The 13,969-nt window shown below is 61.4% G+C and overlaps 1 protein-coding gene across 4 annotated transcripts in view; it reads left to right on the top strand.

Annotated features, from left to right (window-relative positions):
- Positions 1–13,969, top strand: part of CTBP2 (C-terminal binding protein 2) — a 159,719-nt gene that overhangs the window by 139,922 nt on the left and 5,828 nt on the right. For all 4 annotated transcript variants that reach the window (XM_049646613.1, XM_049646612.1, XM_049646611.1 and 1 more), the window contains 3 exons: positions 7,483–7,637; positions 7,951–8,095; positions 11,434–11,640. In XM_049646613.1, coding sequence (XP_049502570.1) covers positions 7,483–7,637; positions 7,951–8,095; positions 11,434–11,640 — 507 coding nt within the window. The remainder of the gene's footprint in view (positions 1–7,482; positions 7,638–7,950; positions 8,096–11,433; positions 11,641–13,969) is intronic.

Genomic DNA, 13,969 nt, shown 5'->3' with positions numbered 1-13,969 from the left:
GCTGGTTCGCTTTCCTTTCTCCTCTTCCGTTCTCGCCGTCCCAAGGTGTGCAGAATGGCCACTGTGGTCCAGCCGGAGCTGAATTTGGGGGTGTTCTGATTTAACTTGTGTGCTAGAAAAGTTGCCTTCCACACTTGGCCCTGGTTAAGACTCCCTTCGTGTTCCTGGTTTTGAAACCCCCCAGGGATCGCCGTCTCTTCCAGATTGCCTGTGCGTTTGGAGCTCCCAGAGGGAGGTGGTTCCTCTGTGGGTCCCTAGAGCCGGGCCAGGGCCACGTGTCAGAGCCTGAGGAAAGCACGCAGTTGGGAAGGTGTGAGGACAGACCCAGCTCCGAGGGGCCGCGAGCTGTCGGCCGGTGCTGGTTTCACCGAACTGGCTTTACTTCTGCCTCCTCTGGGAAGTGTGCTGCCTGCCCGACGTGAAGCCAGAAACTGCTGTAGATCCTCAGCCCCCAGATTTTATACATGCCCGTTCATTCTCCATGTTCATTCTCGTGCTCCCCCCCCCCCTCCCCGCCCCCCGTGATCCCCTACCGCCCGGGGGCCTTCCCCAGCGGGACTGTCGGAAGTGTAAAACAAGACGTGAAAACAGAGACAACCTAAGAAAAATCAGGTACTCTGCTGGGGGGATGGGGACGGGGACACAGGCCTGGACTGTGTCCCCAGACGGCCCCGGGGGCATGGGAAGGACGCGGACACAGCTCACTCGGCCTGGGAGAGCTGCTTGGGGACACCACCTCACAAAGCAAGTTTGCCAGATGAAAAGGCGGGGACGTGGAAACAAAGATGAGATTTCTAACGCTAACCGCAGGTTTTTTGGTTTTTGGGTTTTTTTTTTTTTTTTTTTTTTAACTTTAAAATAGTGCCACACTAGGGGTGCCTGGGTGGCCCAGACCGTTGAGCGTCCAAGTTCGGCTCAGGTCATGATCTCACAGTTCATGAGTTCGAGCCCCACACCGTGAGTTCGAGCCCCGTGTGGCTCTGTGCCGACAGCTCAGAGCCTGGAGCCTGCTTCCGATTCAGTGTCTCCCTCTCTCTCTGCCCCTCCCCCCACTCATGCTCTCTCTCTCTCTCTCTCTCTCTGTCAAAAATAAATACACGTTTAAAAAAATATATATATATATATTTTTTTAAAATAGAATAGTGCCACACTTAACAACACACATTTTGCTACGCTCGCTGCCTTGAGGTCTCTCGGCCTCGTCTTCTCCCACGTCACTTCTCGTGAAGGGCAAAAATAGCTGCCGTGTGCGCGGGGTCCCTGGGCCTCCGGGGACGGTCACTGTGCCTTTGCTGGCTCTCCAGATCCGCTTTCTGAGCAAACTGCAGCCAACCACAGGACACTTGTCGAGATCCCGTGTCTGACCGTTTCGAGCGGTTTTTATTCCACGGGTAAACGTGTTTACAAGCAAGGAGACCTCGCACCGAGACCCAAGATGCCACAACCTCCATCACCAGGCCGGGTTCCGAAACCCTGGGCACCACGGAAATGGATGGACCCACCCCCACCCCCGGCACAGCCATGTCTGCAAGTTTTTTTGTTTGTTTGTTTATTTTTGAGAGAGACAGACACAGTGTGTGGGTTAGGGGCAGCGAGAGAGGGAGACACAGAATCTGAAGCAGGCTCCGGGCTCCGAGCTGTCGGCACAGAGCCCGACGCGGGGCTCGAACTCCCGAGTCGTGAGGTCCTGACCTGAGCCGAAGTCGGACGCTCGACCGACTGAGCCCCCCAGGCGCCGCATCATGTCTGCAAGTTTAATGCCGAGTTTTCAGATGCAGGTTCATTTGTGACCCGGAGTCAGCATCTGGTCCCCAGCTGGGCCCCGGTCATGAGTTTGAGCTCTAGATTGTAGAAATGCAGGCCTGTGAAATATGCTCCCTGTCAGACCCGAGATCGGATTCTGTGTCTGGCCTTCTAGAAACCGGGACTGCTGAGCCCAGCCAATGAGGGCTGGTTTGTGCAAGATGGCAGGAAGTGGCTTTTTAATTGGGGGGCACCCGCACTTAAGGGGATGCTGTTCTTGGGGTGGTGGGCAACGTGGTCACATGGTCAGACCCTTGTGAAGTGGTCCGGGCTGCAGAGGCTGCAAGTCCAGATCTGAGTGCCCTCTCCCGCCCACGGCGGACCTCTGGGACTCTGTGAGGCCGCGTCTCCTCTCCCCACCTTCCAGACCGCCTTGCCATAGGAACTGACAACCCCTTTATTTGATTGGCTCCAGGGCCTCTAGGCGTGCAGGGCAGTGCGTTTTGTCTCAGATCTTTCTAAGGCCCGTATGGATCGCTCAGTTTTTTTCCAGGTACTTATTCTAGCATCAGCTGCCAGAGCACCCGAGAATCCCAGCAACTGCCTCCCGGCCCCCCAAGGCTCCCAGCTGGGTTCCACCTGCAAGGCCCCCTGAGCAGCGGTGAAGATCGGGGTCCGAATCTGCGCTGCTTGGCAGGCCCTTTCCCCCTCAGTGGTCATACTTGGTCAGCAGAGGCTGTCCCTGAGCAGGTGGGGTGGTCCACTCGTGACTGTCGTCCAAGATCCCGGCCCGCCTAGCACAGGTGTTTCCAGACTGCCACAGGGTAGGGGTGCTTTGGCAAAATCCGGTCGGTTGTAGAAAGAGGCCTCTGCCTGCCGGACGAGACGTGTCCGTTGTGGCCTCTTTGCTTTGGGGTAACACGGCAGAGTTTCTTGAAATCTTAAAATAGCAAACTCAAAAAAAACCTCAGGCATTTGGTTCTTGAGTCGCAAGCAACAGAAACCAACTCGGGTCTTCAGACACGATGCATGGTTCTGTAGAAAGCATGTCAGCCGAACTCACACCGTGTCCAGGAGAGCCGGCAAATGTGTCTCAGAAACCCCACAGGACTGTTTCATGTGGCAGGATCAGCCTGGTTCCCCTCGGTCACTCTGCTTAGGAAGCTGGTCCCATTAGTCCGACTGCAACCCTGTCAGCCTGTGTCACCCGTAAAAGCGGCGGCTCCTTAGAAGAAATCGGGTGCTATTCCGGTCGGGTGGCCAGAGAGCTGCCAGTGTCCTGCCTGGGGACCTCCCTCTCCTCCTCCTGAATCCACGAGGCCAGCGGACTTGTCTTTCCCGAGACGATCAGCATTGCGCCCTGGCATCGTCGTCGTTTTCCACCGAATGGCTAATTTCACAATTTTTTGCATGCAGCTCTTGCTGTAAGTAATACCGGGCCCGAGGACGGCCATTGGAGCTGGCCTCGAGCTGGGGCACTGCGTCCCTGATGATGAACACGTTCCTGCTTGTGCAGAGGCGAGCCTGAAACCAGCGAGTAATTGCCACCAGGGGAGCCAGCCCTGCAAAGTTAATGCTGGCCAAGTGGTTGAAAGGAGTGTGGTGATCTATTTTTTGCGATGTGTCCAACTGCAGCCAGAATTGTCCTGAGATAGATACGACAAGCTTGTAGAAAGGGAGTAGTCGTGTTGACTAGAGGGCCACCAGGACCCTCAGATCCTCCTCAGCAGGTGTTTCCTCGGGCTCTGTTGGGTCTCTGGGACTGTGTGAGGGGCTCTCTCCTTGTTTCTGTGTTGTTCCTTGGTGCGGGATGTGGTCATACGTGGCTCTGCCCTGGCCGTGACATGGGAATAAGAGTGACATTGCGAGCTTCTGAATGTCACCTTTGGAGGTTTGAGCAGTGTCTGCTTATCGGTACCCTAGCTTTTGGTCACAGACCTCCGTTTCTAGTCAGTTTTCCTTAAACATTCATTGTGCCTTGGCTTTCTCCCCTCCAAATCCCCTGGCTGTAGAGGAAATGGGGCACTCCCTCCAGGCCTAGGGTTCGCCCTTGCCCCTGGGTACCCCCTTTCCCCTAGTCCCTTAATGGGTTATTTGCAACAACCCGTCCATTACATCCTAATATTAAAAATGACTCAAACGGGGCGCCTGGGTGGCTCAGTCGGTTAAGCGTCCGACTTCAGCTCAGGTCACGATCTCACGGTCCGTGAGTTCGAGCCCCACGTCGGGCTCTGGGCTGACGGCTCGGAGCCTGGAGCCTGCTTCCGATTCTGTGTCTCCCTCTCTCTCTGCCCCTCCCCAGTTCATGCTCTGTCTCCCTCTGTCCCAAAAATAAATAAACGTTAAAAAAAAATTAAAAAAAAAATTACTCAAAATGTCAGAAGCAATGAAAAGTACGTTGGTTAATATGAGGCAACATGGCAAGTCTATCTGCAACTTCCCTTCGCTGGCATTTTCTGGGGTCTTCTGGGAACCTCTACCCCAACTTCAGCAACACTGTAGGGACAGCAGGTGCTGGGCAGCAGGGTGGCTTGAATTAAACTGGATTCTCTGGTGAGTGGGTCGACGAGTCCCTGCTGTGACTGAGGGAACATGTATGGCATGGTCCCTTCCTCATTGGAAGTGAATCTTGGCAGTGGCCCGGCTCAGCAATCTCTCCTCCTCAGCAGTGGGGTTTCCCGCGGCCCCCACACTTCACGCAGGACACGTGTGGGTCTCACCCATACCCGCCTCCCATGCAGCTGCCCCCCACCCCCCACCTCAGCATCCGTTCCCAGCACAACCCCCTGCGCCTTGCCCTTTCCTGCTTTCCCGTAAGGACTTGCAGCCCGTATCCGAGCCTCGGGCCTCCGCTGGGAGCCCCTGGGTCTCCTGCACAAGCCTCAGCTGCATTCTGCATGCCCAACCTGAACGAGGGCAAAGGGTGGGTTTCGCCAAAGAGGAGGCGACCCAAGCCAGGGAGGGGGGCGATCGCTAGGCAACCTGGAGCGTGTTGCCCAGGTAACGGGATCCATGCGCTGATGCTGTGGATGGACATCTTGTGATGAGGGCCCTCGGCCTCTACGGATGTCTTGGATAGCTCTAGATGCCTGCCTTGTGCCTGCCCGGCGTCTTCCTGTGGTTGCTTTTTAATTAACAACTTGGGTTTCTTACTATGATCTTGAACTCTGCAAACATTGTCTGATTAACACGTTTGCCAGCTCCTTCAGAGGCAAGTCAGGGTGTTCTGCACCCTGTAGGGGGGACAGCTTGGGACAGGTGGGCCGATCTGACCACACAGTGGAAGACCCCCAGTCCATGGGAGTCCGCCCCTGGGATTGGCAGCAGGTAGGGGGAGAGGCAGAAGAATCTGGTGGAAGAAGGACGGGTCAAAGTCTCACCCTTTTGTTGGCCAAAAGGACGGGCAGAGGTAGGAGCTTTTTAGTGAGCACGTCGAGGCCCCCCCCCCCCGCCCCCTTTCCAGGGGCCGCTTTCCACTCTGTGCCTCAGTGTTCTCATCTGTTAAAGGGGACGGTGCTGCCATCTCAGGGATGAAATGAGAGGGTGTAGGCCACCGTGTGAATTACCGTCCATCACTTCCTTCTGCAGAGTTGGGGTAAAGGGCAGGGTCCGGGGGGCTTGTCTCAAGATGACACCCTTGGTCTCTGGGGAATCCTTCTTCCCATTTGCACACACTCCTCTTGACCTCTTGTGGGGCTTACCTGCCAGTTGAGCCAAGAAGAACGCCAGCAGAGGGCTCACCAACCCCTCCCTGCCCACAAACCGCCTCGGCACCCTGATCCCCACCCGCCATGCGGGGTTAGGTCTGATGAAGTCGTGGGGTGGGGGGAGTCCCTGTTTTCCTGCCTGGTACCGAGGCTGTTGGGCTCGATTCACTTCACTGCCCTGCGCTGGGGAGCCACGTCGTGGGTTAGGCAGGAGTGTTGTTGGCACCCGCAGACTGGGAGGGACTGGATCACTGGGTGCATCCCGGCCCAGGATGGAGAAAGCGCTGCCCAGAGGAATCCTGCGCCCTGGCCCCTTCTGAGGCCAGGACAAAAGCCTTTTCTCTGCTCCTCGTTCAATGAGGTGATTGTCCCAGGAGGCCGCAGCTGTGGCGTGGGAGTGCTCTCCCGGGGCAGAGAGGCCACTGCAGCGGTCATGTGGGCACCACGGGGACACCCTCCCCACCTCCACGTGCTGGTGGGAACGTGGACACGGCTCCAGGTGGGGATTTCGCTTTCAGCTTCTGACATAAGTGTGTCGCGTTGCGTGATGAGCCCTCTGGTCACGCAGGGGCTTCGCGTGTCTGGGGCCCCGACCGGCACCCCCAGCGGCCTTTGCAGGGCTGGCAGGAGAGGAACCTTTCGGGAGACCACACAGCTGAGCGCAGCCTGTGCAAGCCTCTGCCGGAGCCTTCACCCCATGCCCCGTGGTCACACAAAGGCCACCAGGGCCGGAACATCACATGCTCCTGGCAGGGGCTCCAGGAGCCCAGCCATGCCCAGCAGGCCCCGTGAGCCGGCACAAGTACGTTCTGTGCAAGAAGGAAACGAGACAGACTGAGCCCGGCCTTGACACGCCGGTCACTGTCCAAGCCTGTCCCGACATCTGAAGGCAGAAGACGTGTGGGAAGCTTTCTCCTTTTTACTTGTAGCCTGTGACAGCCCACATGTGATGTGTCGAGAAAGCGGGAGTCGTTCCACCTTGGCCATCTGGGTCCCGCGGGGCGGGTGGGGGTGGCGGGGCGGGAGGGCACGAGGCCCAAGACTTGCCAGCACGTGGATTTGAAGGGAATGGTTTTGTTGGAGAAAATGCTGCTCCTGCATCACCGGGGAGGACGTGCCGGGGCTCACACGCAGCCTCGGGCGCCTACCTCAGGCTTCCACTCCTCTCTCGATTGGGTTGGGGGTGTTGCTCTGCCCCGTTGAGCCAGCTGGCCGGCCTGGAGCAGGGGGACAGCCTGCACTTCGGCAGCGTGTAGGGAGAACTGGCCCCGCCTGCCTCCTGGCCCCCACCCCCCAAGCTGTGGGGACAGGTGTCCCTGGTCTGACGGCAGCAGGACACATGACCTCTCTGACATGCTGGTACCCGACCGAGGAGGGGCTGCTCGCTTTGCTGTCCTCGGGGAAATTCTCTGCTCTCCCGAGTCCCCAGAGAGCTGTGCGCCCTCATGCACGACTCCCGCCACCTGGCCCAGGTGAAGAGGGGTCGTGAGCTGAGCCCAGGGTGCCTGTTTCTACCAGGGATTTCCTCAGGAGCCATGACATGTCCCTCTTGTTTGTTTAGGACAGTGGGGGCAGGTGGGGGCAGGGAAGCAGAGGGGAGCCCCCCACCCCCACCCCCCGCAGGCCTCGGCAGGTGCAGGGGGCAGTTGTGTCTTGTTGGCCTGATGCCATGTGGCGGTGGAGTTAGGAACCACGGTGGTTCGTGTGCACAGCATTGGAGATGGCTCACCGAGACCCGGGTCCCCCTCGGACCCCCACCCGGACAGACCCGGCAGACACACGTTCTCTCTGGGTCTCCTTGGCTCCTCCTGGAATCTTCCCCAGTGACTCCCAAGTAGTCCGCAGTCTTTGAACCCCCCGGGGGCCCAGGGAGTAGGGAGGGAGCTGTGCCCCGCCCCCCCCCCCCCCCCCCCCGCACCTGATGGAGGTGGGTAGGGGTGGAGCCAACAGGTGTGAGTGGGGGCGGAGCAGAGCCACCTGTGGAGGACAGGCCACCCTGCCCACCTGCCGCATCATCCTGCCGTCCTCACAGGCATCCGCCCCCAGATCATGAACGGCCCCCTGCACCCCCGCCCCCTGGTGGCGCTGCTCGATGGGAGAGACTGCACCGTGGAGATGCCCATCCTGAAGGACCTGGCCACCGTGGCCTTCTGTGACGCACAGTCCACTCAGGAGATCCACGAGAAGGTGGGCGCCCCCCATCCCCACCCCCCGCCCCCAGGCCAGGGGCAGCCACTGGTGCTGCCATCCTGACGGTGCCCTTCCTGCCCCCACCCTTGGGTCTCCCCTGCCTAGACCCTCCCGCCCACCACCCCACACCCAGACGCCACCTCCACATCTGCCTTCCTTCCCCTCCCCCCCGTTGTCACCGGCAGAGTCCCGGCACAACCACGGGCCGCTCAGCCGGTCGCTTCCCTGCTGAAGTTCTCGGCTGCGGGCTCGAGGGCGATGGGGGACACGGGGCGAGGCTCCAGCCCGCGTTCTGCTTCCCCCATCACAGGTGTTAAACGAAGCTGTTGGTGCCATGATGTACCACACCATCACCCTCACCAGGGAGGACCTGGAGAAGTTCAAGGCCCTGAGGGTGATCGTGCGGATAGGCAGCGGCTACGACAACGTTGACATCAAGGCTGCCGGTGAGCTCGGTGAGTGCCCGGGGCTGGGTCCGCACGCCTGCCGCTCTGGCCGCAGGGAGGTGACCTTGCCAGGCGGCCCCGCCTGGTGGCCGTGCTCGCCTCGGCCTTCGCAAGTGAGGGACCTGAAGCCAGACGAGCTGGGAGCCCTTCGCCGCAGAGGGGACCGTGTGTGTATGTGGCCACAGGTCCGTGTTGGCCAGCGCGGACCCGTCATCCTGAAATAGCAGTGCCGGGAGCGCGGCTCAGGGCTCGGGGAGTGGGGGGGGGGCGCGGGGCTCCCCCCGGGTCGTGGCAGGGAGCCCCCCCACCCTCCTCCTCCCAGAGGCTGCTGTCCACACAGACGCCGGCACCTCCTGTCCAGCCCTGTCGCTGGGGGTTACCACAGAAGGGCAGAGGCGGGAGGTGGACGCCCCGGGGCAGGCCCGTGGCACCGTGGCCTCCCTGTCCCAGCACCTGGTGTGGACTCCGTATGCGTCGGGTGTTTGCAGAGCATTGATAGTAAGCATCCCCGGGCTGTCCTGCTCTCTTTGGGAGGCTCCAAGGTCCCTCTACATCAGCTCCCTGGTCACTGTCCTTGCTGTGTGTTTGAAATACGCCGGATCTGCTCCTGGGTGCGAGGGCCGGTGCTGTGCCTGGTGAGGAGTAGGGTGCCCCGAGGCCACAAGGCTGCTAATCTAGGAACCCAGGCCTTCCCAGTCCCCCAGCCCTTGGCTGTGCTGAGGCCCTGGTGGGCCGTCTACGGGCCAGGGGTCCGTCTTCCTCCCCACCCCCACCCAAGTCAGCCTCTCGGCGCCCTCTGAGGACCCTGTGGGCCCCAGGGACGTGCCGGCACGTGCAGCAGGCGTCCCGCAGCCCTGGCTTCGGCTCAGGTGCCCACCTGCTGCCTTTTCAGCCCCGGGAACCCCAGCGGGCCCCAGCCTCCTCTCCCAAGGTCCCAGCCCGGACCTCTGAGTGAAGGTCCCCGGTTTCTCTGAATGGTTAGCTCCCTCCCCTGAACTGGGGAGCACCCCGATACCTGAGCCGCAGGGTGAACTGGGGAGAGGGAGCCTGGCCGTGGCGGAGCCTGTCTGGCGCTGAGCCTGCCGTGCCACTGTGTAGTGGTTCCAGGTGCTCTGGGAACGTGCGTGTGGCAGGTGGGGTTGCCCCGCAGGTGAACCCGAGAGGAACAGGCGAGAGGTGGTCATTCCCCAACACCTGCCTCCTTCCCCTGCCCCCTCCTGGAAGTGGGGGCGGGGTGGCAGGTGGCTTGGGAGATGACGCTGGCTTTCCTGGGTCCCCGCTCCTCTCAGCACCCCTCTGGAAGGGGTGACCTCACATTCCAGACTCATTCTCTGCTCTTGGTAGAGCTGAAATCCCAAGTTCAAACAGCGACGGAGAATGTGGTTTAATGGGCTGGGGGTCCTCAGATGCGCGTACCTGTGCACGCCTTCCCATTTCTGCAGTGTTTCTCCCCCCCCCCCCCGGCCCCCCCGGCCCCCCCGCCAACCGCTCCTGGCAGCCACAGCCTCCTGGGTTCGAGGGAAATGTTCGTGTTGAGTTTCCTCGACGGGAACCAGCCACTTCTCTCCAGCGAGATACGGGAAGTTCTCCTGAGCAAAACTTGCCACCCCTCCCCTCGGCAAATGCCACCGCGCAGCCGGGCAGGTCCTGGGGGGGGACCCTCATCTCCCTAAAACCAGAGGTGCTCACCTCACCCGGCCACACGTCCGCACTGGCCCCGGGAGGTGGTGTTCCCAGGGGCCTGCGGTTTTGAACAACGTTAAAGGATGTGGGCCCTGGTGTTTTCATTGATCCTGATGCGGTCTGATGCGGGAGCTGCCCAGGACACCTCTGGGCCTCTGTCCTGTCTGCAGATTGCACTTCCCAGGTCATTCTGTGCCCAGACCTTCTGCAGATGAGGACAGAATGGCCCGTGGCTGCGGGTTGTCCTGGGTCGGGCCTGCGGTGGGGCATTGCTGGGCGGGCGCTCCCTTCCCGGGGCACACTGGAGCCGTCTGGGGACCAGACCGCCACACTGGAGGCCCTGAGATGGTCTGGGTTGAGAGCAGGGCGATGCTCAGGAAACAAAGGTGGCACCTGCCTGGGCCTGGACTGGTGGAGGTGGGAGGTTGCTGGAGGCCCCAGGGCATGGAGCCCGCAGGCTCTCACCTGGTGTGCCTTTCTAGCAAACTCCTTTATCTCTCGTTCTGGAGGGGTGACCGTGGAGAGTGAAAACATGGACTGAAAAAGCAGCTCAGCTCTTGGGGTCAGGCAGCTGCCACTCCTGCCCTGTGGGCGTTAGAAGCTTGTCCTAAAAGCCTTTGGAGAATTGCCCCGACTCGACCACACCCACCGACCTGCCGATGGTTTAGAAAGTCGGCACCTCTAGAGGGCTGGCGAGGCTTTAGAGTTTTTGGAGGAAGGTGCCGTTGCCCTCAGGGCTGGACAGTCCTTTGTCTCTTGGGGACCTCTCTCTGGGACATCCCCTCCCAGGGTACAGCCATTCTCGGGGCTCAGGCAGGGGAGGGGGGTCAGGGTCCGCGCTCAGCTCTTGTCCTGCTGGGCTTTGGCCGGAACACTTCAGGTTCCTCAGAGGAATGAAAACCAGCCCAAATGCCAGAAGATTCCCTTAAATCCTGGCATCTGCCTCCATCTGTCCAGACTGATAAACCATGGCTTCCAGCGCTGCCCGAATTCTAGGCCCGGCTATTTCAAGTGAAGCGTAGGCCGCACCGTGGCTGTTCCACAAGACGACTGACCTCCAGCCTGGGGAAGGTTGGTCAGCCGGGATGTCAGACACTTTGTCCCCCGGCAGGTGGCCGTGACCAGATGGGCCAGGTAGAATGATGTGCTCGTGGGTGCTTTCATCCTCTGAGCTGTCTTCCTGAGGGCGTCGCCGAGACCCTGGACCTCTGGGCAGCCCTCATGGGGTGGAAACACAGCTGCTAGAATGGGGGTGCTCGTCACGGATGGCCCTGGGTCCTGTTTCCCGGCGCTTCCTGCCCAAGACTTCGGGTGGTTCTTTCAGGCTCTCGGCCACAGGGCCTGTGGGCCCGCCCTCACCAGCTGCCCACTGCTTGCTTCCCAGAAACACGGGGTCTAGAAGCACAGGGTGGGCCGGACGTGGGACGGGTAGGGGACCTGGGGGTGAGCCAAGCCTGGGGGCTGAAGGCCCCTGAGCGTCAGAGCGGGGGGGGGGGGGGTCAGCATCCCTGAGGCGACAGGCAGGCCTCAGAGACCCGGCCCTGCCTGGGGTCACAGTCTGTGGCCGGACAGGCCGGCTCTGCCTGCCGCCCCCGCCCCTCAGCCGGGTGCCCCGCAGTCCCGGAGCCCCCCCACAGAACCGGGCCCGGCCCTGTCCTCCCCAGGGATCGCCGTGTGCAACATCCCGTCGGCGGCGGTGGAAGAGACGGCCGACTCCACTATCTGCCACATCCTCAACCTGTACCGGAGGAACACGTGGCTGTACCAGGCGCTGCGGGAGGGCACGCGGGTCCAGAGCGTCGAGCAGATCCGGGAGGTCGCCTCGGGAGCAGCCCGCATCCGCGGGGAGACGCTGGGCCTCATCGGCTTCGGTACGTGGCGCTGCCCAGCCCCGTCCCCGCCCACCGTGGCCGGTCCCCCGGGAGCCGGTGAGGGCGAGACCGATGAGGGAGCTCCCCCGTCTGGGCGGCTGTGTCTGCCGTGGCTGGGTGGGCGGCAGGAGGGGCTGAGCCGAGTCTGAGCCAAGCGGACGGGTTCCCCGCGCACCAGGCCGGGGTGACAGCAGGGCGTCCCTGAAGGATCTTGAGCCAGACGGTGGCATGGGTGGCACGGTCAGGTCACCAGCTTAGAAAGTTCACCTGGGGTCAGGGGGGCAGGAAGAGGTCTTCCTGGCGACAGCCGGTGGCCCGGGGCGTATTTGGGGCAGGTTATCAAGGACCAGGTGGGCTGTGACAGGAAGCAGCCTGATGATGCAGCGTCAGCAACCCAGGGGCTCGGGTGGGTCCCACGCTGCGCACGGCAGGGGGGCGGGGGTGCTTGCTTGTGTTTGCTGAGTCTCCTCCCCACCGCATGGCCATTCCGTGGTTGAGGAGATGAACCGACCTCCCTGCCTCAGTGTCCCAGTCTACCTCGGGAAGGAAGCGAGACACGGGGCTGCCTCTTAGGACGCAAAGGAGGCATGAGAAGCACGGCCCGGGTAGTGAGTGCTGGGCTGGCTTCCAGAGGGCTCCCCAAACCGTCACTCCTCCTTAGCTCAGGGCTCTGTTTCCGGAAGACCGAGGGTCAGGACTGCTGGGACGGCCCGGGTGCCAGCTTGAACAAGGCAGAAGGAGCTGGGTTTCTTCAGGGGGTGCACATCTTTCTAACTCCCGGGGTCTAAGAACCCAGGTGTCGGGGGTGATCACACTCACGCAGGAATCCTAAAACTACGTACGACGGAGGCTGGCGTACTTTCCTACAAAGGACCGCAGGAGACGCACATGCGGAGTGTGAGGCCCGCAGCGCCCTCTGCTGGTGCCCGGAGGCCTCCCGTTCTGCCAAGTGGCTCTTGGACGTGGTTCTTACTTAGAACGTTGGGCATTCTTCTGGTTTTTTTCTAAGTTTATTTATTTTGAGAGAGGGGGATGTGCAAGTGGGGGAGGGGCAGAGGAGGAGAGAGAGAATCCCAAGCAGGCCCCGCACTGTCTGCATGGAGCCCGACGCGGAGCTCAAACTCACGAACCACGGGATCGTGACCTGAGCCAAAATCAAGAGTCAGATCAACCGACGGAGCCCCCCAGGCGCCCCCGTCACACATCCTTCACCCCCGCAGCGGCCCAGCCCCGTGGTAGCAGCCACGGGCCCCAAGCTCTTCCTGGGGTCGTTTCTTTGGCCGAGCCCTTCGAAGGCTGCCCATCCTTTGAAGACCCTTTCAGTATATCGAGTCCCATGGTTTGAGCCCCGTGTGCCCCGGACTATAATCCAGCACCTGCCACATTCTCCATGCACTCTGATTGTGACGTCTCCTTGCCGCCTTCCAGAACTGCAGCTTTGGGAGGGGGTGGGAGGGGGCGCAGAGGTAGGCGGCCTGACTGCCACGGCTGCCCCTGGGGGCCGAAAGCCTTCGCCTGCCTGGGGCTCGGCTGAGAAGCCGCAGCAGAACCTGGAGCGTGCGGCGGGCAGGTCCCCGGCGTGGCCCCAGCCCGGGCTGGTGGTGGCACGGTGCTCGAGGACAGCCACCAGGTCGGGAAGTTGCACAAAAACTGGAAGGGCCAGCCAGCCAGTGGCGACGACATCTGCATGCTTTTTTAAGGCCGAGGCCATTGGCCCTTCCTCCTGCAGGGCTCCGTCTTGACCAAGTCAGGAACGGAGTGAAGTCCTCCAGTCTTGTAGAGACTTCACGACACCTCACGGCCTAGGTAGAAGCCCGGGAAAAGGTGAGGGTCAGGGAAGTCACGCACAGGTAGCAGCGCCCCCGGTGAAATCTGGGCGGGCTGCTCTCCGGCCCCCAGAGCCGCAGCCGGGAAACCCCATCTAGAAGCAAAGTGTGTCAGGACGTGGAAGTAAAGCAGGGGGCTGGGGGCCCGTGAGGTGGGGGAAGGGTGGGGGCCTCACTGTTGGGTGTGAGCCCCCAGCCGCCCTGCGTGGGGGCCCGTGGTCCCGTATTTCAGGTGCATCGGGGGGTCTCGTAGGCCACTGCCACACCCGCCTCCGGTGTGTCACCTTAGGTCACCTGCCTCCCCTGGCGGGGTGTGGCTGGGGTTCCTGCTTCGCCGCATCCAAGCGGGGACGTGGAAGGAGGGGGCCAGGAGGGACGGCCAGCTGCCGATCACCCTGCGGCCGTCCTGTAGAATGACCTCCTTAAACCTCCGCCACCAAGTCGCCCCCACGCGGGCTTCCTCGTTTGGAAAGGGACACCTTCCTTGTCCCTCCCTCCCCCCC

The sequence above is a fragment of the Panthera uncia genome, chromosome D2 (assembly GCF_023721935.1).
Source record: "Panthera uncia isolate 11264 chromosome D2, Puncia_PCG_1.0, whole genome shotgun sequence".
In the NCBI taxonomy this organism is placed as follows: domain Eukaryota; kingdom Metazoa; phylum Chordata; class Mammalia; order Carnivora; family Felidae; genus Panthera; species Panthera uncia.
Note: the sequence above shows the minus strand (reverse complement) of the source record. Positions and strands in the feature narration are given on the sequence as shown.